Consider the following 23,760-nt stretch of genomic DNA (forward strand, 5'->3'; position numbering starts at 1 on the left):
CTTACTCTTGTGGTTGCATTGTAGTCTATATACCCTGCTTGTGTTGGCACAACGCATTCTTGTCATTTTTACAGTGCCAGCATTTCCATCTACTCATTCCATAATGCCATTGAAAAAATAACATGGTCAAACCATTGGACAAATCTTACTACGCAGGCTATTCAAATACGACCTCCAAATGAGAACCTGCCAAGACCGGTTTCTTGTCCACTCTGGCGGGTTATTGGAACTGGATACCATCCTTCCCATCCTTCAGCCCGCGTCCCACAACTCTGTACCTTACCCCTTCGTAAGGCTGCGCGAGCCCATCTTTGTTGCCCAGCGGCGCGCCAAACTTATGCCAGGGTGCTCGTGGAGTTTCACAAACTTCGTCAAGGCCCCAGACAAGGGCCAAAAAAGGGGCAGTGCGTCATGGGGAATGTGACGACTCGTACCGCATTTTGGGGGACGGACCCGCCGTGGTTGAATCCGAGCAAAATATACGACGGCCGCGTAGTAGGCCTATTTTAATAGATTGATTCTCGATGCTGGGGAACTTGCCTTGTATCGGTTGGCCGGGAGGTCTGGTCTTGGTGAAAGGCTACTTCTACCTCTGACTACTGACTACACATAAATTCACACTGGTCAAGAGTGTAATTTTGTAAAATGCGTGTTTTGACATTGGCTAGCTACTCAATCTATTGGCTGCTCTTGTTTTTGTGTGTTTTTTTATGTGTTTTTTTGTTTTGCTGATTCCTACTCCTCGCTCTCGTCGCTATCGTCGCTATCTTCACTATCCTCGCTATCCTCGCTATCGTAGCTATCGTCGCTATCGTAGCTATCGTCGCTATCGTCGCTATCGTCACTATCGTCGCTATCGTTACTGTCGTCGCTATCGTCGCTCTCCTCGTCTTCCGTGTCATCAATATCAGGGGGGCTAGGTTGCGGTTGGTCGGAAGCTCTGATCATCTGAGCCTTCCACCACAACGTCTGCGCCATCAGCGCCATCCTCCTGGCCCCCGCCTTGGCAAGGTCCATCTGAGCCTTCATGGCGGAGAGCCAGTCCTGCGACGCGGCCGCCTTCAGGGCGGCCTGCTCGGCCGCCTTCATGACGGCCAGCTCAACGTCTCCGAGCGAGCGACCCCGCTTCTTAAGCGTGTTGACGGCGCAGTCCTCGCGGCCGCACCACGTCTTGCCGAGCATGTCCGAGTCGGCGGTCAGCCGGACGCTGTTCCGGTCAATGAGGTTCTCCCACTCGGGATCTGTGGGGGACGAGACGTAGATGACCGACGACTGTCGCAGAACCAGCATGTTGCCGTCGTTGAGGCAGTGGAGAAACATAATGTAGACGTCGCGGTTGCCGACGCGCAGATAGATGTCGTGCTCGGCCCCCTGGCAGCGGTCCGTATCAAAGTCGACCTCGCCGAGCGGCATGCCGCCGTACTCGGCCTCCTCCGTCGCATCGCCGCGAAAGTCGCCGCAGGCCCGGTCGCTGAGCCGCCACTTGAAGCCCGGAGCGGTGGACTGCTCCTCCTCGCTGGCCGCGACGTTCCAATTGAGGCAGCTGCAGAGGTTGGGGCCAAAGACGGCTATGGGGTCGCAGCCGGCGAAGCGCCGACTGGGCACAAACAAGTCTGCGTCGTCCGGGTTCACGGCCTTGTGGATGGCCCGGCAGACGGCAGCCCAGTAGGGCTTCTCGTCGTCGGCGCTGTAGAATGGGATGTGGGTGTTGCTTACGAAATGGATTTCGTACCCCCCATTCTTTCCGGGCTTGATATCGACCGCCGCCACATTAGGATAATCGCATCTCTCGTGCGTGCAGTCGACGCCCTCAGCGTCATGCTGGGTGCACTTCATTTCGCTGGAGCCCTTTGCCGCCAGGGCCATGCTGCACATCTGCATCCAGCTGAGCGATCCGTGCGAGCAGAATTTGACAAAGCCCTCCCGGCCGATGCAGATCCTCGCGTGGTTCGGGAGCGGGCGTTGCATGACCGAGAAGTGCATCTCGGAGTGGTGCTTCTGGCAGCCGGAGCACCACAGGTGCTTCATGCTCTTGACGAGCGCGACGTCGTCGCCGCTGCGGACTTCCTCGCAGGACGAGCAAAACTTGGGCTTCCCCTGCCCCGGATATGCACAGTTGGGTGCCCTCCAGACGTATGGAAGCAGGCGCCTCGGGTCAGGAAGCCACAGCCCTGAAAAGTTATGGCAATCAGAGAAGACGCGCATAAATGTGCGCGAGGCGTGCCGTAAGCGGAGCACCGAGTCCTTGTCGACGTAAGTCATGATGCGGGCAAGGACGTTGTCAGGAAGGCGCATGAGACCGCTGTTTACGTAGTTTTGGCGCGGTGCCGAGTGATAGCGCGTCCACGCCGGACCGTCCTCACAATAAGGGAACGAAGGCGGCATCTCCCCTTGCGCGTACCTGGGAGGCCCGTTGCGCTCGATACGGCTGAGGGTGAGGCGGGCTTCCCCGGCAGGTGGCGTGTACTCTTGCTCGTAGCTGGGAGGTGCAACGCCCTCGGTGCGATCATAACGACCATAACGGAGGCAATCGTCTTGTACAGACTGCAGAAGTGAGTTAGCAAATACGTCATATTCTCTTGTCCTACTTGGTACATACACTATCCTGGTGAGGATTATGGGTCCTGGTTTCTCCAGATGTGACTTCAGACATGACTTCAGGCATAATTCCTTATAATTGAGATGTTTTTGCCTTTGATGGTGCGTTTCCAAACAAGTTGCAATGCTGCAATAATCCAAAAAGGTGTGCAGATGATCCGTTTATAGAGCAGTTGTGAGTAAAAGTTTGGTGCTTGTGCTGTTTGGTGTTGAGATAAGGCTTAGTGTTGACACTTGATCTATTGGGTGTAGATCTTTGACGAAGCTGTTTATGGTTTGCGGTTCCTTTGCGTTTAGAGTGGTTCTGAGTGCGAGTGAAGAGTGTCTGTATGGCTTTTGATGTATTGAATCTGGTGTGCCTGAAGAACTGTAGGGCTGTAGGGCTGAAGAAGTGCGAGTTGTGCAGTAGTATTGTAGCTGCAATGGGGTGTCTTTGGAGTCAGTAGAGGCTTTGGTGTAGTAATCAGGAGGAAAGAATAGAGAGAGTGAGTCTGGGAAAGATTGCTTTTATGCTAAAGCTTGAAAGTTGTCTTTGGTCTGGGGGAAGGTAAGAAGAAGGAGCGACAAGTCGGGGGCAAGTTCCCTTTATGTGAAATTTTAGAGTTTGAGGATGTCGAGGTTGCAAACTTAACAAGAAATGTCAAAATATACCTCTGGATATAGTTTCGAGGGCAGTCCGTAGAGGATATGAAGCTGTGTCCCAAAATGCATCGCTGGAGGTGCCGATGGTCTCGATTCAGCCTTCTGAGGCGGCGACAATAGACTTCACGGCATCAGGGAAGAGGATATTTAAGGATATAAACCTTGAAATGCAAGCTAGAAAAGGATCGTTCAAGACAAATGTATGAGAACGGAATCTTCTAGCCTTGCAGTCTGGCAGACTTTTACTGGTGCCAGTGTAGACAGCCACTCCTCGGGATAGTGCTGACTGCAGGTAGTTATCAATTAAGTTCTCTACAACAACTCAATTGGGAAATGGTCAGGGAAAGTATGAATTGAGTTATATGATGTTTTCTACCTGTCTTTCATCTCCACAACTCTGCTTGCGTGGCCTCTCCATCAACTTTATCCCGTGATGCTCTGATGCCAGCCACCGATGACTCCAACCATTGACTTTCGTGTTAGCTGGGAACCCTCATCTTTTGATACCCTAAATTTAGACCTTGAAAACCATCTTTGATATGGAAGGAATTTCTCGGGATCCTAGCAGCTAAACCAATGGCAATGCCCCAGTGACAAACTCAGTCCTAGGCGACACGCCCACGATGCTGGTGAAAGTCACCACTTTGAATTGGAAATCAGCTGCTCTTATCCTCAAACAGCATAGGCCTGTACGAACCTTGAACAATAATTGCATATAATTCAGTTTTAAAAGGTAATGCCAGAGTTTCATTGAGTTTTTTTCGCAGACTCAATGTAAACCTCCGGCCCATACATCACTTTGCTGTCCACTTGGACAGACTCAAAACAAGATTTCGAGCCCATACCAGAGCAAGGATGGTTCTGGAAGTGTTCTTTTTAGGTTCTTTTGCGTTTGGGAAAAGATAAAAATAGCTGACGGCAAATGTCCCCCCCCCCCCCCCCTTTGGTTCCTCAGTCTGCTGATGAAGCAGGCAACAGACATTTTACAAGCTTTTCCACGACGCGCCATGCTCTTCGAAGGGAAAAAGTATCTTCAGCGCCAAGCTACCCAGGATATGTCCTCGTTCTGGGCCAATAAGGCTTCCATCCTACAGATCATCGCGATCTCTTCGGGTCGTAGACTCTGCCTCTGCCTCGTCCCGGCAGCACCCATCTGGCCGAAAAGGTACGTGATGCGCCGCTCATCAACCAATCGCTATTGTCAGAGAACCAACTTCATGGTAACAGTGGACAGCCGCAATTTTCGCCGAGCACACGCACGGAGAGAATAAATAGTCGTGGTGGTTGTTGCTGTATCATGACTGGATTTTACTTCACGACGCACTACCAGGTGATTTGTTTGGACCAGTCAAGATCAGGCTAATATTCATTTCTATACATGGGCAACACCGGTTATATGAACAATGCCGCGCCTACAACAGCAGGTTGGGATCCCAGTTGCAGTAGTCCAGTTCCACCTGCTCCCACGGACAGCCTGTCCCAAACGCCACCAGGCCCCGGGGGTTACCGTCTTGCAGATACTCCAAGTCGACCAGTGGTGCGTCCAAACCCCAGCCGTACTCAAAGCCATCCGACACTATGAAGTCGGTCATATCCATGCACTGTAGCCCGGCGGTGTCAAGCTCTACCAGCTTTCTGTCGCGGATTTCGCGGACGCGCTCCTTCATGGTCGTGTACTGCTCCACGTAGTGTGACTCCGTCCAGTAGCAATCGTGCTGGTCCCTAATGGAGGTAATATCGGCAATGACTTCGCTGTCGTCGGTGGCAACCCAGGCCGCGAACAGGGCTGCTGGCATAAAGCCTGCCCCCATCGCCAGCTGTCCGGCTAAGTTGCGTGTGATCCAAATGGCTTCTTGCGAATAGTACAGGGCGTCTTCCTGGAGCTTACTATTTGTGGGATCCATGGCTAATAGGAAAGAATTCATGATGAGGGTAGAGCTCAGCATCATATTGTATTGCTCGCTCAGTAGCATGTATGCCCTGACGAGGTTTAGACGCGGCTTTTTTTTGTGCGCTTCGACCAAGTTGTAATATTCCATCACCCGGCGCCGTATAAACGGACACTCAGTTTGCATTCGCATGTATTCGCGGATCATGTCATTCTGATGCATCTCCGGCTGGCGGATGAAGTACGGAAAGCGCATCAGGCAAGGCAAGTCGAGACTCTCGATAGTCTGACCCCTCTCTTTGTCTAGAGGCTTATACGGGCCGAAACTCGGTTTGACAATCTCGAGGTATCGTACATCGATGGATAAATTGGGGTTGAGGATTGCTTCATTGCACTTTGGGACATTAGCTAGAGCAGCATAGAGTGTCGAGGGTGGAAGCATACTACAGGTATTATCAAGTTTTGGCGTAGTGACTGAGCAAAGGAATCGTCCCACGGCTCGTCGATTGTGGAGTTGAGTGCCGTACAGATGCACTCCATGTTGATCATGTAGCCCTGTGCCGACTTGGATGCCCACATCTGCACGACATGTCAGCCTTTACGGTGCGCAACGTTGTAGCTGGAGAATGGCCGACTTACCTGAGAAACCATAATCATGAAGATGGAACAAAGGGTGTAGGGAGATTTTGTTTGTCGCGGGTCTTGGAAAGTATTTGAGAGCGAGGTGATGGCCTTTCTGTAGTTGGAAGGCCACTTTGTAGATTTTCGCCCGCTGCGCAGGTCATCATGAGCATCGAGAAAGGATTCAGCGGCAATATCCAAAAGCTCGCAGGTGCCCATACGGACCGGGATTTCAGCGAACCATGGGCCAAAATACTTCAAGTCAAACTGGGGGTCGTCAATCTTGAGGGCAGAGGCGAACCGGCTGGACAATCTCGTTATTTCGTTATGGGGCGAGGCCGGGGGTGACAGAGTCCTCTGTGAGGATCTTTTGGGCCGGGCTGTCTTGACTAGAGCAAAGTTGCATTGTTGTTTGAACTTGTATCTCGTCTGTCCTGTGCCAGTGCAAGGAACCCTGAGGCGAGCACATCTGGCGCACTGCGGCAACGCTTGATCACACTAGCCAGGTTTAGTCGAGATGCCTTCTGCCTGTGTTGCCATAACCGGCCGGCGGCTTACCTTTTTCTTCTGTTTGTGGCAAGCATCACAGCCACGATAAGTAGGTACCCCGGGCATGTCGCAGTGTAAATGTGTGCTTCAAGCAGACAAATGTTCACAGACAGGTGTTGAGGTACGTGGTGAAGGGTGTAAGACGGTTGGAGGGGGAGCGGTAATAAATACGGCGGCGCTGCAGTATCCCCCTGCCGAGGCACTGCAATTCGGGACCAAGAGGAGATTGATGAATGGGGCAGGATCGGTTCCCCGATGGTGATTGTGGACGGTCAAGGGCAAGACAAGGGATTCGCGAGACGTCAAGTCCAGGGGTGTCTTGCTCCGGGTGGGATCGAGGTTGGAAGGCTCTGAGCGTGGCGGCGTGGCGGCGGAGCCAACCAAATTTGCCGAGTTGGCGCTGGCTGTATCATGTGCGGATCAAACAAGCGCAGTATCGTATCGCATCACCAGTTCAGCTGTGCTGGCTGGGGGGTGTCGGGGAAAATCCTGGATGCCCGACCGTTGAGAGCCGTTGAGTCGAGGAAGGCCTCTTGGTAGGTACCTGGTAGACAACTACCTACCTACCTGGTAGTTAACTACCAAGGCGACGAGGTGAACAGACGTGGTGCAGATCCCACCAAGACCATACAGGTGGACGGTTCGCAAGGGCGCCTCTGGTGGTGTGGCGTTGGTGGGCAGGGCCAGAAGGATTCCGTAAATGCGCAGAGGGGAGGAAGTCAGGCTGGCGATGGTGAACAAGAGAGGTTCGGCGGCCTATCTGTTCCCTGAGGGCATTCCGTGACGTACTGTCTTCCCTAGGCGCTTGTGGTGTGGGCCGCAGCAACCGGCCAGTCAACCTGTCATAAGCCTGGTATGAATGAATACCTAACCAAGTTCGTTTTGAAATAACTAGGGAGGTCACGAAGCAAAGGGGTCATGGGCGGATGCGGATATTCCGGTATTTATTGTTTCTTCCCATGGGTACCAAGGAAATTTACTCACCAGCGTCGGGCATCGCCTAACCTGTGTTAAGACTGGGGTCCGACTATCACCTGCCAGGTGCCTGAACATCCGCTAGTATCCGCTAATCACGGCGCACAGCGCTCCTGGCCCCCCGTCCCTGCGGCGTTTTCGCCCCCGATTGCGCCCTACAAGCCCTACAAGAATGGCGCTGGAGTCCTTATACGCTCTCCCATCAGAACGGCATTCACGACAGGTACAGAAACGCCCGCCTTTTTTACCGTTGAAATACCAACTCGCGTGATTCGCGTCCTTGAAATCGCCATCTTCTTTATTAGTCAAGTGAAACATTGTAGAGGATGTACATTCGTAGTACTCATGCTATCAAACTGCATCCGTCAGCCACAGCGGCATGGAACCCTAGACAGCTGCTTTCCAGCATTCGTGGCCATTGTCCATTGTGCCTACCTACCTTAGTAGATAGTACGAATATCAGGCTGCCTTCTTTTGGCGACATGGCTCGGGCATCGCCGTGACCTTTTGTCAACACCCTCCGCCCGCTACTAATACGATCTACACGGCTAGAAGTGCCCATTACTATCGAGTTCAAGCTGCAGTGCCCCGTTTCCCTGTTTCAGCCTTTTTTTTTCACTTACTGCGTCTGCAAGATCAAAGCAGGCTCCCGTTGGCTTGTGTTCCCATGAAACTTGCCGCTACATTCCGTAAGACATGCAGAATACTCCTGCAGCGTAACAAGCAAGACTATTCCAACAAGGCTGTCGGCACTTCAAGGAGACGAACTGCAGGCAGGCAAGACCGGCAGCTAGTCGGCATTCACATCATACCCTGACCTGAACCCGGCCACCGCATACTCGAGACATGTACGCCGAGGCAGTTCGCCAGGACTTTAACGACATGGTCATTTGGTTCAACCTTTAAATGTACTCGTATTCGGCTGCTATATAGATGATCGGAGCTCTGGCTAAGCACTAATTTGTAGTTGCTACCGATGTCGCAAGACGCTCTAGAATCTGGCCATGAAATGAGCGCCTGAAGACTCCAGCAAAACTCACATCTACAGGCAACGGGCGGCAGCGATTGCTCCAAGCAATGAAACATGTCTGAAAGATAAAAATAAGAAGGGAAAGCAAAATGGGTTACTGCGGTCCCGTAATTCCAGGCTCCAAAGTCTGTCCCGAGAGCCCATTGTTCATAGCATCCCAAACGCCGACAGTTGACGCAAGTGCTCTTGCCTTTTCTCCACTAGTGCAATGCAAGGTAACAGCACACATCATAAAAAGGCCTGAAATCTCACGACCTACAAAATAAGGGACATTCATGAAACCCAGCCCGAAATCAAACGCAAACTCATATCACAGCGTATCAATCAAATTCTTCGTCGCAAACCTGCATGTCCATGTCGTCGAATGCTTTTCGTAAGCACTCGACCATATTCCGCCCCGATTCCTTCAGTGTCATCGTCCTGGCTAGACATTTCAAAGGGTGGCAACAGCAAACACCACAAGAAGCAACTGGGATGGCCGAGCCACTGCGTGGAACCTAACATCGATGGCAGCTTCCAAAGTTCCAAGTGTGCAAGACAGGCTAGCACCCCAATCCTATCGCAGGGCTATTCGTCGCCCATGGTGTGCAGACCGTTGCCAGGGCCGGCGCTCTACATAACAGCCGAGGCCAGCAGCCGCGATTCAGGGTCGTCTATGCCAATGCTGTCCAAGCGCGCTCCCTCTATTCCCTCGATGCTGAGCAGGCGGTTCTCCACTGTCTGGAAGCGCGGCTCGTAGCTGATGGCCCGGGCCTCGATGCACTCGATGCGCTTCTCAATGTGGTCGAGGCGCTCCTCCATGCGCATGAAGCCCTGCGCGATATCGTGGCTCAGCCGGTCCAGCTTGTTAGTAAAGGACCGCAGCGACGTCGCCAGCGGCGGCGCCTCGGCGCCCTGCGTGCTCGACGGCACGCGGGGCTCGTGGTTGTGTCGTGGCTCCTGCAGCGCGAATCGCCACTGGTTGCCAAGCTGCACCTCGCAGACGGCCTTTGCGCGGAACGGGCAGTCAATCTTGCGCGTCGACGGGTTGCGCTTCTTGGCCGTGCTGCTGTACTTGACGCCGCCACGGTCGCAGACCAGGTCGTAGCGCGTTGGCTTGCCATCGCGGTAGTTGGAGGCCCGCAGCTTGACGATGCCGTAGCCCTGGTCCTTGGCGACGCGCTGCACCGACGCCATCAAATCGTCAAACGACCGAAAGATGCCTTCTGGCGGCGGCAGCAGCGCCGGAGGCGGCGTGCCGGCATCGGGACTCGACATGGCGGGCGAGCGACCGTGCCTTCGTGCTTCTGTATCGGGGGCGGGTGTGTGTGGCCGGGTGACGTAGGTTCGCGACAGTGCGAGAAACGCGGGTTGGGGTATATGGAGGGCAAACGAGTGTCGGGGCAAAAGGGCGACGGACGGGTGGCAAAAAGGCAGCGGCGGAGGACGAAAAGTCCTTGCAATATGTGCCCTTTAAAAAGACGAGAGCCAATTCGCGACGCCGGGCGGAGATGACCGTGAGATGAGCCCGTTGCTGTTGGTTTCATTCGCTCGCGCCGTACAGTACAACGCGAGGTGCTGGAGTGTGAGGATTTTTCCAATCCGCACTGTCAGTGAGCCCATTTGGTTTGGTGTTGATCCGGTCCGCCACTTATCAGCCAATCACAACGCCCCACAGCGCGTCGGTGACTGGGATCTGGTACTTTAGCGCGTAAAGGCGTCTTCTTGCACTGGGACTTTTTCTCGCGGATGCATCAATGTATCTTTCTGAAAACCACTGGGATGCTGAAAAGTCCTTTTCGTCGTGACAAAATGAGCTGATCAGGACTCTTCTGTCGGTGCGCCATTCGTAATCTTGTGCAATAGGACACCCGAGTTGTGTACCACCAACATACTTTACACGTGACATGAAGGCTGAGGCGTGGCTCGCATTGTTGCAACGGCTGCTTCAGATAGTAAATTCCTAACTAGTTAGCACGGATCCAGTGCTGGAGCAACCGATGTGTTTGCTTTGAACAATTGAATCGTCATCCTTAGGGCTCTACGCCTGTATTCCTGAGTTTCTGCCATCCTTATTCCGTACTCCAGCCTCCAGACATTCCGAGCGGATCGTACCCCACATTATCCCACGTTCCTCCTTGTTTCCTGGAACTCATAGCCTCATCCAACGACAAGGCTGCCGACATTGTCCGTGCCGGACAGCACGCAATCTGGAAATGAACGGTCAACAGTCCCATGGCAATTCTGGCATCGCCGGCGACGTTTCTGCCGAAGAGGCGCGTCTCCGCGCGGCGATGAAACATCTCAAGCTCCTGCACATCAAGGTAAGCCGCGCCAGACCTCGGCCAAGAATCTCGCTCACCAAACAAGTCGCGCCTTCTGAGAGGCACCATCCCGCGAATGCTGGACCCCCTCGTGCAGAAGCACCCATCTCGTGAGCAGCCCAGACACTTCTCGCGCTACCAAACAAGTCCTCTAACAATTTCAGCAGCCGAGGTCATGTTTGCGACCGCCATGAAGGCTGTTCATGAGGCCCAGGAAAGCGTCAAGGAATTCACCGAGCTCATGCGCGATGAGACGAGCAAGGACGTATTCGCCATGGCCGACAAGAGCAAGGAGGAAAACCCATTCGGCATCAAGCCCTGGCGCCACCAGGACCACCCCAACTGGTTCAACTTGGACAAAGACGACTAGTGGTCAGAATAGTCCAGGTATCCCGGGGGAACCATTTTCAATGCAGGTCCGAATGACTTCCTCATTTTCAGCTAGACCATGGCTGGTCTTTTCGGCGGCGTTTGCGGCGACATGGTCATGGGTTGCTTCGTTTTGAAGATATCACGGTGTATAGGCGTTTTTGTAAGGAATATTCCATGTATTACTAGGGATTTTGAGACCGAAGCCCTTTGGCTCTTTTGACTTATATCTAGGTGACAAAAATACATAATTCAAGGCATGCATATCTTTACCGTGCAAAAAGGCAAAAAGTAAGGCGAGGAACCTGCAAAAGGCGAAATCTTGCTGTTTGCACGTCAAATTCTAGATGTCTCACGTTTCGTCTTTTTCGCACATGAAAAAGCTGCAATGTTACAATGCTTCATAACCGTTGATGGTTGATGGCAGCAGCAAGTGACTAGACTCCACATGTCCAACGCGGTCATGCCTGGAGCCCAAAATCGCGACAGGTCACGTGCAATTATGGATCTTTCGAAGGCGCCTCTGCAACCTGATTCGCCAGCTTAGCGGGCACATTTTCAAGCACCACCCACACAAATTTTCCACCAAATCTCGAAATTCTTCGCTTCTAGTCCGTCCGTGATCCCTCAGTTTGCAATCCAACCCAGCAAATACCGCCAAAATGGTCAACCACCGCGTCACCTACCGCCGCCGCACCCCGTGAGTGCTCCCCCCTTCGCCGCGAAGAATACAACGATTCGATTTCCCCACGACCTCGAATTCATCTTCTTCCCGCTTGCGACCGTCCAACCGTTTGGCAATTACGGCATTGAAGGCTAACCATGATGGCGCTGCAGCTACAACACCACCTCCAACATTACCCGAGTCTCCAAGACTCCTGGTGGCAAGCTCCGTGTTCTTCACCTCAAGAAGCGCGGTACCGTCCCCAAGTGCGGCGACTGTGGCTCCAAGCTCTCTGGCGTAAGTCAAGCCGACGCCAACGACGACTCGAATGGCATTCACGAAGACTGGGCGTATGGAACGAAAAGGACAAATTAAGGCTGGTCCCCGCTGTGCGAAACTGAATAGGCGACCCATCCGGAATTGCTGCCAAATTTATGTCCGACCACCGCGGGGACACGGGATCAGCTCCCTCGTCACCATGACCAAGTCTTGCGAATGCCACTCGAGTCGGCATCACCACGGGCTTCCCAATAGTGCCAACTAACATGTTCCCTTCTAGATCCCCGCTCTCCGCCCCCGCGAGTACGCCAACATCTCCAAGCCCCAGAAGACCGTCCAGCGCGCCTACGGTGGTTCGCGATGCGGTAACTGCGTCCGCGATCGCATTGTCCGTGCTTTCCTGATCGAGGAGCAGAAGATCGTCAAGAAGGTCCTGAAGGAGCAGGAGCAGGGCAAGAAGAAATAAATGGAGTTAATCACACATTTTTAAAACGACAAAATTTATTCCTTGTTTCTTTTTGGCGGAACGAAGGGTTGTGAAATGGGTTCATTGCTTTGGTGTTCATACGGACAAAAAGGGACTGCATGATACATACGGACCAGGGCTGTTGCGAAGATGATGGCTGGTCTGCTGCTGTCTTTAGACTGCTAAAATCTAACTTGATGATCTGAAATGAAATGAGAGTCAAGCACATGTTCAACATTGGGTTTCAACGTGACGCTGAGGCTGACTCTGGCATGAGATGAATTCGGTGACAGGTTCTTTCGGCGAGAGGATATCAACTCTCACAGTGTCGAGAGCTTTGAGGTTGATAATGGTTGTATCGTGAGTCGCAAGTGGTGAAACGAATCTCTCGGCCCGTGTTCCACCGCGTGACTTGGACGTACCATGAAAATCTCTAGCGAATTTCTAGCGAATTGTAGTACGGATATGCCATTATAAGGTGACAGTGATCTATATCAAAATATGCACGTCAGAGTTGGTAATCTGACGTAGCCCCACATCAAGCGCAGACAACGACCGCTCTCGCAGAACTATTCCGAACCTATCAAGACAACCACCAGCTTCCCGAATCGCACCGAATCGCAATCGCAATGCGCACATTTACGCGCTCCCTACGAGAGGCTCGGCCTTTACGCAGGGTCTCGGTCGTGCCCCGCGTCAAGACGCTGTTCCGACCGCTCGCGACATCCTATCCCCAAACGACAACGACGGCACCACTCTGCCGCGCGCAGCTCTTCGCCGCGCGATCACTACACACCACGTCGAGCGTAGGCAAGAAGAAAGATGCGCGGGAGCACGTTCCCACGAGCTTCCAGGACCTGGACGTGCTCGGCAGCACGCCGGTGCCGTCGACGTCGGTCGACGTCTGCATGGACGACGGGTTCGGCCTCAACAGCGGCATCACCATCGGCGGCGGCGACGGCGCGCTGCTAGTCGACGGCGAGGCGTTTACGTGGCGGCCGTGGGAGATAACAGGCCATATGCGCCTGCTCAACGACAAGGGGCAGTTCGACGTGCCCGCGGAGGCGTTTGCCGTGTTTGACATGCTGTGGCCGCGACCTGGTAAGACACGCTGTTTTTTGTTATTGTATTGGGGCGCCGACACTGCTTCTACAACTTTCGCTCCTCCTGGCGTTTATCTTGGGCGTGGCCTGCGAGATGGGACAGTTTTGCTAATGCGCCGTGTTGTGCAGATTTGCTTATTATTGGCACCGGAAAGAGTAACGTGCCGCTCAGTCCCGAGTTGAAGAAGCACATTTCATCGTTGGGTATACGGCTGGAGGTCTTGGATACGAGAAATGCGGCGTCACAATTTAATCTACTTGCTACGGAACGTGGCGTGACGGACGTGGCAGCTGTATTGATACCGCTTGGGTGGCAGGAGGGCGTCGGCGCTGGCGCTGGCGAGTAGTTGTAGATGTAGCTTTTGTATCTGTAAATTAGTGTATATTACCATGATGCCATTGTCAAGAATATTCGCTGCATCTCTGCGATTTATCCCTGCTGAGCACGGCTTTGGGCTGCATATTGGGCAGGAACAATGGCCAAGTCTGTCTATAAAGTTGTGTCACTTGTTCCACCGTCACATCTTGGCAACCTAACTGCCCATTTACCAAGCAACAAACACGGCATTCTCGGGTGCAAAAATACCAACGGGATATTTATTGACACGGAAAATCGCCTTGACAGAGCAGCACAGCTTGCGTGAGCACATTTTGGCGGCCTTACCGGGTAGCGCAAGGCGCGTAGAAGAAAGAAATCGACAGCTCCACCACGACCAAGCGTCATTGCTCATCAACATTGACAAGGGCCGCCATCGTGCAACGAACAGCCGCATCAAGCATCGACCGACTAACTGTGCTGGTAGCTGCGCCCCCGACTTGGGTGCGAGACTGAGCCATTTTATTGAGCCGCCGACCAGGGTGTGCCTCAGGATAAAGAGCCTTGCCTTTCCGCCGACCTCGGTAGAAGGCCTTTATCTTCTCTCCCTCACAGTCCTCCGCCTTGGCCTCTGCTTTGCTCAGGGACATGAAAACGCCTCCTTCGCCCGCTGTCGCCGTACTACTGGCTCTCTTTTTGATGCTTCCGGCCGCCTGAGTTGCCGCCGTTTTCCCATACGAAGAGCGCATGGGGGGGCGCGTACCTGTTTCCCGTTGCAACCGCTGAGACTTGCGACTGAGCGAGGGCTCCACTCTTGCTATTGAGTCATCTATTGCAGGCATCGCGATATTGGAAACCATCACCAACAGCTGTGGGCTCTTTGGTTCGAAAAAATGTCCCATATTTACAAATGGTTATTTGGTCCGCCGGCTATCGCGGTGGATGCCCACGAAACGGACCCTACCCTTCTCAAAGAGAATTCCACGCTCAAGACATATACCACCAGTCGCTGCGAGTACAAGGACATCCGCGTCTTTTTCCGCCAGCATGCCAAGGCGGCCCAGCTACCGAAAGACCCAGGGCCGCTGCCTTTGCTGGTCTGTATCCCTGGTTTGGGCGGCTCGGTCGCGCAATTCCACCCTCTGCTGAGCAGCCTCGTGGACATGGGCCCGTGCCTGGCGATAGACCATCCCGGCGGAGGACGGTCTGCCTTTTCGCAGAAACGCTGGGACGCGTATACAATGGAGGCTCTCGCCGAGCTCTTGGAAACAATCATCGAGGATCATCGCGATGTCGGGCAAAAGGTGGTCCTCGTTGGCCATAGCATGGGCACAGGGCTCTCTGCGCTCCTGGCGAGCAAGAAGACGGTGCACCACACGGATCTGGTGAACAACATTGTTGGCTTCATCGCCATTTGCCCCTCCGCTGGTCCTCTGGGCGAGTCTGTATCGCCGTGGGTCCGCGCCCTGCTCTGGGTACCAGGCTGGGTCTTTTCCCTGTGGCGACTGTGGGATGGAAGAGGCGGCCCAGACAGCCCGTCTATTGCGCGATTCGCAGGCGCTGCGGCACCACCCGAACTGCGGCTGCTTCAGTACCGCTATAATCAGCAGAGCCGAACTCCCGTCTTCCGACGCATGGTTGCCGCCGCGGCACCACCTTATAAGAATGGCAAGCCCATGGGCGGTATTCCTACAACGGACATCTGGAGCGAACTTGATATCCCCCTCTACCTTATTGGCGGCGAGGCTGACCATGTGACACCGACGACGAATGTGGACAAGATTGTTAATGCCATCAAGACGAAGCAGGCTGCTCAAGATGGCACGGAGACGCCGATAGTGCATGTCAGCAAGGCCGCCGAACCAGTAGGCACAAGGCTACAGCCAGACGATCACGATCTCTCGTCATCCATTGTCAATATCACGGATGAAGATTTTGCAAAATCAGACGCCGAGACTGATGACTCACGCCACGACCCATCAACTCCCTTGGAATCTACCACGGCTATCCCGCCACAGCCTGAGCACCCGGCCATGGTCGTTCAGTCCATCATCATCCCCGCACCGGCCAACCACACACTCCTCTATGCCCCGCGCGCATCGCGCATCCTGGCCGGTCTCATTGCCGACTTCCTCGCCAACAACATCACCGGTCGCCTCTCCCTCGCCTGGCAGCTACAATACCTCAGCCAGGAGGGCAAGTGGGACGTCAAGAACCTGGCCAAGTGGAAGTCGGTCTTGCCCGTGTCGGCACCCATCGGCCCGTCCGGCGGCGCTCCCGTCTTCCGTGCCATGAAGACGCTGCGCGAGGCCGACGACGTTCATAGCCCCGCCGAGTTCACCGCCCGCTGGAGCTACGTCGTCAAGGACGTCATCGACATCTCCAAGGACCAGCCCGTCTACGACGCCCAGGGCCTCGAGCGTGCCGGCATCCACTACCACAAGTTCCCGACCGTCTCCAAGATTCCGCCCAACGCGGAGGAGGTGGCGGCCTTTATCCAGCTCGTCGACTCGATTCGCGCGCGGCAGGCCGACCGCGCAGTGGCGGAGAGCTGGGACGACAACTGGCGGCAGCAGGTCGTCGTCGGCGTCCACTGCCACTACGGCTACAACCGCACCGGCTACTTTGTCGTTTGCTACCTGGTCGAGCGCTGCGGCATCTCGGTGCAGGATGCAATTGCCTTGTTCAAAAAGGCCAAGCCGAATGGCATCCGCCACTCGCATTTCCTGGATAAGTTGTACATGCGGTACGACTTGAATGTCAGGGACACTACTACCTAATAACCGCTTTGGGGGGCTTCCTCTATCATGTACATCTGGCGTCTGGTGCCTGGGGTCGATTCTTTAGCAGCGGCGTTTTTATGTTTTATGCTTTGGTGTCTCTGAAATTTCTTCTTTCTGTAGCTATAGCGCAGTATATTTGATCAATCATGAGTCCCAACGAACGCTTGCTATGCAATTTGTGTCTTATTATGTGTTTGTGATAGCTATTCTATATTCTAGCCTGTTGGTCTGGCGCAACCCAGATCGATCTAATGACCATGTAAAACCCCCCCCCCCCGAAGAATTCAACGCTCAACGTTGCCACACATGCTGTCTTGTAAATGCAAACCCAGTGCGCTCTACATCTAATCAGTTCCTCAAGTGGGCGTGGTACTCGTCAAACGCACCCCGCGGCGCCCCCATGACACCGGCAATCTCGTCGCTGCGGCGGCTCTTGGCCTGCAGCTCCCTGGTGATGGCGTCGACGTCGACGTCGAGGTACCGGCGCAGAAAGTCGCCGACCTCTGTGTTCTCGACGTTGCCGCGGAGGGCGTCGGTGCCGGGCCCGCCCGACGAGTAAATGTTGACGTCGACGGCGGTGTGCCCGTGCGTGCTCCAGCCAATATGCGCGCGGCGCGAGATGATGTGCGCCAAGAGCGTCCTGGCGCGCTCCGTGTCCTCGGCGGCCGCCACGAGGCTGTCCACCTCGGCCTCGGTGATGTCCGCCGCGGGGATGCCCAGACCGGCGCTGACGACCTCGTCGCGCACGTACTGGCGGAAGGCGGCGGCGCTGTCCCGGGAGCGGCGATGGCTGCTGTGGGCGCGCAGCGCGGCGGCGAGGCGCTCGCACGAGGCGGCGGCGCGGGCCAGCACGGCCGGGTACCAGTCGTACGTGGCCTCGGGGCTCGTCGGGCCGCTGCAGGGCGGTGGCGAGCCCGCCCGTCTCGTGGTCCGAGGTGGCGACGAGCACCGTCTCGGTGGGCGAGGCGGCGATGAAGTCGAGCACGGCGCGGAAGGCGGCGTCGTAGGCGAGCACCTCGTGCACCTGCGCGGCCGGGTCGTTGATGTGCCCCGCGTGGTCGATGCGGCTGCCCTCGATGAGCACGAAGAAGCCGCGGTCCGAGTCGGCCGTGGCGCGCGCGAGGGCGCGCAGCGCCGTCGTGGTCATCTCGGCGAGGCTCGGGTACGTGTCGTTGAGGGCGCGGCGGTCGAGCTCAAAGGGGACGTTGCCGCGGGCGACGAGGCCGAGCAGCGGGAGCGTGGCGGCGTGGCCGCCGTCGAGGGCGTCAAAGGCGGCGCGCGAGTCGACGTAGGTCCAGCCGTGCTTGTCGCGGGCAATGCTGGTGACGTCGACGTCGTCCTGGCGGCAGCCGTCGGCGGAGGAGTTGGGCAAGAAGTAGCAGCGGCCGCCGCCGAGCAGCAGGTCGACGGAGCGGCCGAGCGGGCCCTCGCCGACCTCCTGCAGGGCGATGGCGTCCATCATCTCGCGGTAGGGCACGTGGGCGGCAAAGCACGCGGGGGTGGCGTCGGTGAGGTACGTGGTGGCGACGAGGCCGGTGGCGTAGCCGGCGCGCTTGGCGGCCTCGAGGACGGAGCCGCAGGGGCGGCCGTCGGGCAGGACGGCGATGGCGCCGTTGTACGTCTTGCGGGCGCAGGAGAAGGCAGTGGCGCCGGCGGCGCTGTCGGTGACGAGCGAGTCGGAGGACCGCGTGCGGCTGGTGCCCCACAAGTGGCGGTCGAGGGCGAGCACGTCGTCGTGGGCGAGGCGCGCGACGTGCTGGTGGTAGCCGCGGGCGAGGGCGAGCGAGGCCGGGCCCATGCCGTCCGACACCATGAAGACGAGGTTGCGCTTGGGCGCCGGGGTGGACGGCGGCGGGTGCGTCTGCTGCGCGTGCTGCACCCACACGGCGAGCACGATGAAGGCGGCCGTGGCGACGAGAGCCCAGCCAAAGATGGCGACCTCGCGGACAGTGCGGCGCTGGGCGGCGGCGGCGGCGGCGGCGGAGCGACGGCCGTCATCGGCGCTCTGGTGCTCGTCGAGGAGGGGGGTGTGTTCGGAAGCCTGGGCCGGGTGGGAAACGCGAGTTAGTAGAGATGATGGCGGAGGAGAAGAGAGCACGGGAAAAGGGGGGGGAAATACACACCATCGTTTGCGCAGATGTTGATGGAAAAAGATAACCCATGGCCCGAGTGAAGGTGAGATGAAGGATGGAGGCTGGCGGATGGCTGAAGAGTGCTAATTAATAGCAGCGGCACAGGCACAAGTGACTCGAGATGCAGTGGGTCATGCGGGAGCATGCGCGGCGCCACCAGCCATGTAAGGCTGCCTTTTGGTCATGCTGGCCTATCAAAAGTTGGCGGATGCTACGTGACCTAGTTCACCGCAGGGGTACAATGAGACTTGTCACAGGCAGCTAATAAGGAGTACCCTAATTGTACTTATTTAGTTAGTCACTTGTGTCACAAAGTCGCCATTTGATGGAGGCCTCAACAGGCGGATCATGTCCGTAACGATAACGCGACGGGAACAATCGAACTAAAGGGGAACCATGTCCACAGCCCGATGAAAAACGGCATTCTCGGCTAAGCCTGTCGTGGATAATGTACAAGCGCCCATCACGATATGCCCGTATCGCGTTCAACCTGATACAAGGGCTCGTAGAAATTCGATGGACGAGTTGCTGGCTCCTCCAACACCGACTACACCCTTGTGCCCAGCTGCGTACGGTCTACCGTATCGTAGAAACAATCCCACCAGTCTTGCAAGCTGAATCAGCTCCATTTCAGAGTCCGACACGCCCCCCACCAATTCATCAAAAGCCTTCCAGAATTCATCTCTGAGATGTGTAGCGGCATCATGGAAAACCCATCCAGTGGGCGTCATATAGCCCAGAAGGTTATCAAGCGCGTAAAGAGAGAAGCCGAAGGGTCGGATACCCGCTTCAGCCCAATCAACGACGCCTGTAATTTCGCCAGTCCTAGCGTCAGCTAGAATATTCATCTCACTGAGGTCACCGTGAGTAATGACCAGTGGAAATTTCCCAGAGAAAAGGCTTGGGAGGCGTTGCTGTACCCAGGCAGCAGTTTTCTCGAGGCAAGAGGGGAGGGTAGTAATGAGGTTATCGAAGCTAGAACGGCATTCTTCCAAAATGTTGGAGCTCACATACGAGTCAGCATTATACTGCCAGGACTGAGCAAAAAATCTATAAATTGTGGTTCAGCATTGCAATTGAGACCTTCGCAGGCAGACAAAGAACGCAGGTGAACGTACCTTGCTAAACTGCGTATCGTAGCCAGCTGAAAGGCCAAATCTTCGGATGATTCGGAGAGGGAGATGCTCAAATAGTTGTCGCCGGGGAGCATTTTCATGGAATATATCGGCAGCCCGGGCGATGTTCCCAGGGTCCCGAGGTAGCTACAGCCAGCGACAACTTCGGAATGGATACGGTGAGCCGCGTTTACCATCCCAACGTCCAGCGGGGAGGCTGGATCACGAAATTGAACAATAACTGAATCATTCGCGGTGATGACACTGTAGCTAAATAGACCCTGCATTGGAACAGGCTTGGTAGGACCTCCAAACGTGTTGCTGGCGAATTCATTGCACTGACTCCTGGTGGCACAAGCGCCCGCGTTCGAGAAGAAATGGGCCACCAAGTTTTCGCCCCTGTCTGCAAGCCCAGTATTGGCGTTCTGCGCACCGGTGCCAGAATGTGCAAATGATGGTGCGTCTTCGAACCCGTCAGGCAAGGATGGATCCAGCTCTTTCACTTCCTCAATCGCCTCTGTTAAGCTCGCTTGGCCTCTTGCCGATATGGCCACAGGAAGCTTTGCCGTCAGGAGTTGTAAATCATGAAGAATTCCTTCCATCAGCGTCTCCACACGGCCACCTTTGCCAATGGCTCGGGCAGCTTTGAAATATCGTTCAATCCTCGCATCACCCTCCGTTGGAATGACTTTCTCAAACACCTGCTGCAGCTCTGTAGCTTTCTCCTTGCAATGGGTCAAGACGGGTGTAAAAGTTGCAGTGATGGTGCTGTCTGCTTTGTCGTTGATATATCTCTCCGCATCCTTGAGAAGCATTGAGACCAAAGGAAATTTTGTCGATACCGTTTTGAAGTTGGGCGGCAGACCAGCATCATCCTTGGCGGCATTGTACACTTTGATTGTGGCATCAACAATAGAAATAACAGCAGAAATTATGCCGACAAGTTCGGCGCCAGACATATCTGCGGCGTGATATCGGGAAACTGGGGGTGACGAAGAAGGGAGGAAATGCATAAGGAGCGAGCGGGGTTCTGGCTACGTAGTGGGCAAGAAATTATCTTTGCCTAGTTATGGCCAAGTGCGATGATAATTCAAGCATGTTTCATGTCGCAGAAAACCCTTTCGTTAGGGATGCTACTACAGGGTAGGTGTTTATCGGGTCGCGACCATGCGCACCACCGACCTCATCTTGGCTGTTGCTTATCATTACGTACAACATGACCCTGATACGTGGTATGCATCCGCCTTGACGCACGAAATATGACGGTCTTGCATCGCGTAGCTCCCCGGCAGCCATGGTGATTGGTCCCTTGAACGGCCGGCAATACCCCGCGCGGGGTGTGCTGTGAGGTTACTGTGATGAGACTCGCATGTGGCCTACATTTCTGTCTCTGGTCGGCATTTCTACGATGGAGGGGAGAACCTCTCTATGAGTCATTTCTTTCGACATGATATATACTGGCCTGCCCGAAGCATTGCCCAGATGCCGATTCATACTTCCAAACTCGGGTTGTGGCTGCTGTCGCCCATGTCGTGCGGATGCTGTCGATGCGGGGAAGTCGGGCACAATATGCCATACAACAGCGGAAGTGCGGATAATGGATCAGTGAGTGTTCGACGGGCAAGGGAATTGGCATGCTTGGTTAAGTTGTGACCCGACTAGAAGGCGACAACTGGCGTGCAAAGAGAGTTCGATAAGTCTGGAGTTGCTCAGGATGTCTTCATGGCAGGCTGCGAGCATCATGAGCTGGTAGAGAACCCGATATTCTCATCGTCGCGACTTTGATCCATTAGGACAAAGGATGAGACAAGGTAAGACAGTGACCGGACTTATTACAATGTTACTGTCTCAAGCAATGGAAGAGTTCAGCTAGCCACACGACACTGCACAACCGACGGGTCAGTTGTACGTTGACTTGATGCACCGTGATGACAAACTGCATGCTTAATTGGTCGAGGAATGAGGCCAACCGGAGTTGGCAACTCCTCGGAGGCTGTCCCGAGCTCTGAGCAAGTGAAAGGACAGAGGTATAAAAGGAGACAAAGCATCCGCCAAACACACCTCGTTCTGCCCAAGTCATGCAGACCTAGAAAGACTCTGTTCTTTTTTAGACATCTCTCAGACGATGAAAGGCTCACTTGCCACAATGCTTGTCCGCTGCCTGTGGCTCGCCCTGGCCGTGCTGGTCAGCACTGCCCATGGCATACCTACACCCTCGGAGCTGCAGCCGCGTGGCGAAAAGATCCCTCCGCGGTCCGTGAATCTCGACGAGATGGACGCAGACGCCTACAAGAAACTCCTCGAGGACCTGCGCGGCGAGCTGGAGGCCTGCCGTCGGCCCGTCGCGCTCCACGTCCTCCCACCCCAGACGCCGAACCCGACGGCCGCCACCGTCGACTGGTTCGACCTGGGCCTGCACACGGGCGGCTTCACCATCACCGTGCGGCTGCAAGCCGACAACCTGTACCTCCTCGCCTACCGCGTCGAGGGCTTCGCGAACCCCGAGTGGCGCGCGCTCGCCGATGCCGGCCCCCTCGTTCCCGGCTCGCGCGCGCTGCCGGGCGGCTTCACCTACTCGCGGCTGGAGACGCAGGCGGACCTGCGGCGGCCGGAGCTCCCGCTGGGCCTCGGCGCGTTCCGCGGCGCCGCGTCCTACCTGGCCACGCACCTGCAGGACCCGCGCAACCAGGACGAGAAGAAGGCGCTGGCCAAGTCGCTGCTCGTCCTCGTGCAGATGCTGAGCGAGGCGCTGCGCTTCCGCGTCATCGGCGACCACGTGGCCGCCGAGGGCGCGCAGATCACGGAGCGCATGGCGCGCCTCGAGAACGACTGGGCGGACATCTCCGAGGCGGTGCTGCGCGGCGACACCACCTACACGGACAGCACGCCGCTGCTCGCCAACGAGAACCAGCTGCAAAAGTGGGAGCTGCGCACGCTGGCGGCGGCGATTGCGATCCTCGGCATCGCGCTGCAGCCGTCGCTGAAGCCGGGCCCGAGCGGCAGGCTGATGACGATGGCCGCGCGCGAGGACCAGTGCGGCGCGACGCCGCAGGGCCGCACGCTGCTCGCGGTGTACTTTGTGCGCATCAACGACATTGACGGCGAGGACCCGGGCGACCTCTACGGCAGCATCACCGCGACCGACGCGCTCGGCACCGACACCCTCTGGAAGCAGGACCCGTCGTACTCGATCAAGCCCGGCCAGGACGTGCCGCTGACCGGCCCGTCACGGCCCATCTCGGGCTCCGGGGCGTTCTCCATCGACCTCGATCTCTGGGACCACGACGCGTTCCCGGACCCGTCGCCCGACGATCAAGTGGCGGTCGGCAGCGTGCAGTGGAACCCCGAGGACCCGAGCAACCAGTACGACACGACGCACTACCAGCAAATCTCGGGCGAGCACGGCTCCGCGTCGGTGCAGTACGCGGTCCTCCGCCGGGCCCTCACGGCGCGCGTCCAGGTCATCCTGGCCAAGGGCGACGAGAACCCCGACGACGTCTGCGGCACCGTCACGGCCATCACCCGCCTGGGCAAGGTCCTGCTGTTCGACGTGCCGTGCGAAAAGGACAAGACGACGCCCGTCAAGGAGAACGAGGCGGTGCCGCTGCGGCGCTCGGTGCTGGCGGTGTCGCTGGACGATCGCCTCACGATCGAGGCGCATCTCTGGGACTGGGACCAGTTCTCGCCCAACGACGAGCTGGCCAACGGGAGCGAGGCGTTTGCGCCCAAGTCGGACACGAAAAAGACGATTAGCGGATCGTCGGGCAGGGTCGACGTCAACGTGGAATGGATCGAGCTATGACGGCGCTGTCGATGTCGTCATGTTGGCATCTTTTGCGGTATTGGAAGGAGAGCGAGCTCTGGGTCGTTGTATGGAGTTCTCCGTGAGAGTTTAAGCTCGGCCGACCTGGGCGGGTTTTCGGTAAT

General features: G+C 56.0%; 9 protein-coding genes across 9 annotated transcripts; 5 read left to right on the top strand and 4 right to left on the bottom strand.

Annotated features, from left to right (window-relative positions):
• Positions 1-735: 735 nt before the first annotated feature.
• CCM_09471 (Cyclin-like F-box) lies at positions 736-3,658 on the bottom strand (the record flags this gene model as incomplete). The annotated part of the gene is made up of 4 exons (XM_006674604.1): positions 736-2,544; positions 2,600-2,670; positions 3,487-3,526; positions 3,617-3,658. The coding sequence occupies 4 exons, from the start codon at positions 3,656-3,658 to the stop codon at positions 736-738; spliced, it is 1,962 nt and encodes a 653-aa protein (XP_006674667.1).
• Positions 3,659-4,652: 994 nt separating this feature from the next.
• Positions 4,653-7,591, bottom strand: CCM_09472 (uncharacterized protein; the record flags this gene model as incomplete). The annotated part of the gene is made up of 9 exons (XM_006674605.1): positions 4,653-5,522; positions 5,573-5,707; positions 5,768-6,106; positions 6,470-6,702; positions 6,862-7,054; positions 7,088-7,095; positions 7,171-7,189; positions 7,283-7,303; positions 7,373-7,591. The coding sequence occupies 9 exons, from the start codon at positions 7,589-7,591 to the stop codon at positions 4,653-4,655; spliced, it is 2,037 nt and encodes a 678-aa protein (XP_006674668.1).
• Positions 7,592-8,915: 1,324 nt separating this feature from the next.
• CCM_09473 (uncharacterized protein) lies at positions 8,916-9,560 on the bottom strand (the record flags this gene model as incomplete). Its single annotated transcript, XM_006674606.1, has 1 exon — positions 8,916-9,560. One exon carries the CDS (start codon positions 9,558-9,560, stop codon positions 8,916-8,918), a length of 645 nt encoding a protein of 214 aa, XP_006674669.1.
• A 938-nt stretch (positions 9,561-10,498) lies between these two features.
• On the top strand, positions 10,499-10,976 carry CCM_09474 (uncharacterized protein; the record flags this gene model as incomplete). Its single annotated transcript, XM_006674607.1, has 3 exons — positions 10,499-10,606; positions 10,653-10,716; positions 10,774-10,976. The coding sequence occupies 3 exons, from the start codon at positions 10,499-10,501 to the stop codon at positions 10,974-10,976; spliced, it is 375 nt and encodes a 124-aa protein (XP_006674670.1).
• A 661-nt stretch (positions 10,977-11,637) lies between these two features.
• On the top strand, positions 11,638-12,384 carry CCM_09475 (ribosomal protein L34-like protein; the record flags this gene model as incomplete). Its single annotated transcript, XM_006674608.1, has 3 exons — positions 11,638-11,675; positions 11,813-11,936; positions 12,199-12,384. The coding sequence occupies 3 exons, from the start codon at positions 11,638-11,640 to the stop codon at positions 12,382-12,384; spliced, it is 348 nt and encodes a 115-aa protein (XP_006674671.1).
• Positions 12,385-13,013: 629 nt separating this feature from the next.
• On the top strand, positions 13,014-13,834 carry CCM_09476 (DUF498 domain protein; the record flags this gene model as incomplete). The annotated part of the gene is made up of 2 exons (XM_006674609.1): positions 13,014-13,485; positions 13,617-13,834. 2 exons carry the CDS (start codon positions 13,014-13,016, stop codon positions 13,832-13,834), a joined length of 690 nt encoding a protein of 229 aa, XP_006674672.1.
• Positions 13,835-14,696: 862 nt separating this feature from the next.
• On the top strand, positions 14,697-16,583 carry CCM_09477 (dual specificity phosphatase catalytic domain protein; the record flags this gene model as incomplete). Its single annotated transcript, XM_006674610.1, has 1 exon — positions 14,697-16,583. The coding sequence occupies one exon, from the start codon at positions 14,697-14,699 to the stop codon at positions 16,581-16,583; it is 1,887 nt and encodes a 628-aa protein (XP_006674673.1).
• Positions 16,584-16,934: 351 nt separating this feature from the next.
• CCM_09478 (repressible alkaline phosphatase precursor) lies at positions 16,935-20,792 on the bottom strand (the record flags this gene model as incomplete). The annotated part of the gene is made up of 4 exons (XM_006674611.1): positions 16,935-17,408; positions 17,458-18,627; positions 19,639-19,768; positions 19,837-20,792. 4 exons carry the CDS (start codon positions 20,790-20,792, stop codon positions 16,935-16,937), a joined length of 2,730 nt encoding a protein of 909 aa, XP_006674674.1.
• Positions 20,793-21,979: 1,187 nt separating this feature from the next.
• CCM_09479 (Ribosome-inactivating protein) lies at positions 21,980-23,635 on the top strand (the record flags this gene model as incomplete). The annotated part of the gene is made up of 1 exon (XM_006674612.1): positions 21,980-23,635. The coding sequence occupies one exon, from the start codon at positions 21,980-21,982 to the stop codon at positions 23,633-23,635; it is 1,656 nt and encodes a 551-aa protein (XP_006674675.1).
• Between the last annotated feature and the right edge of the window lie 125 nt (positions 23,636-23,760).

The sequence above is a fragment of the Cordyceps militaris genome (assembly GCF_000225605.1).
Source record: "Cordyceps militaris CM01 unplaced genomic scaffold CCM_S00009, whole genome shotgun sequence".
NCBI classification, from domain to species: Eukaryota; Fungi; Ascomycota; class Sordariomycetes; order Hypocreales; family Cordycipitaceae; genus Cordyceps; species Cordyceps militaris.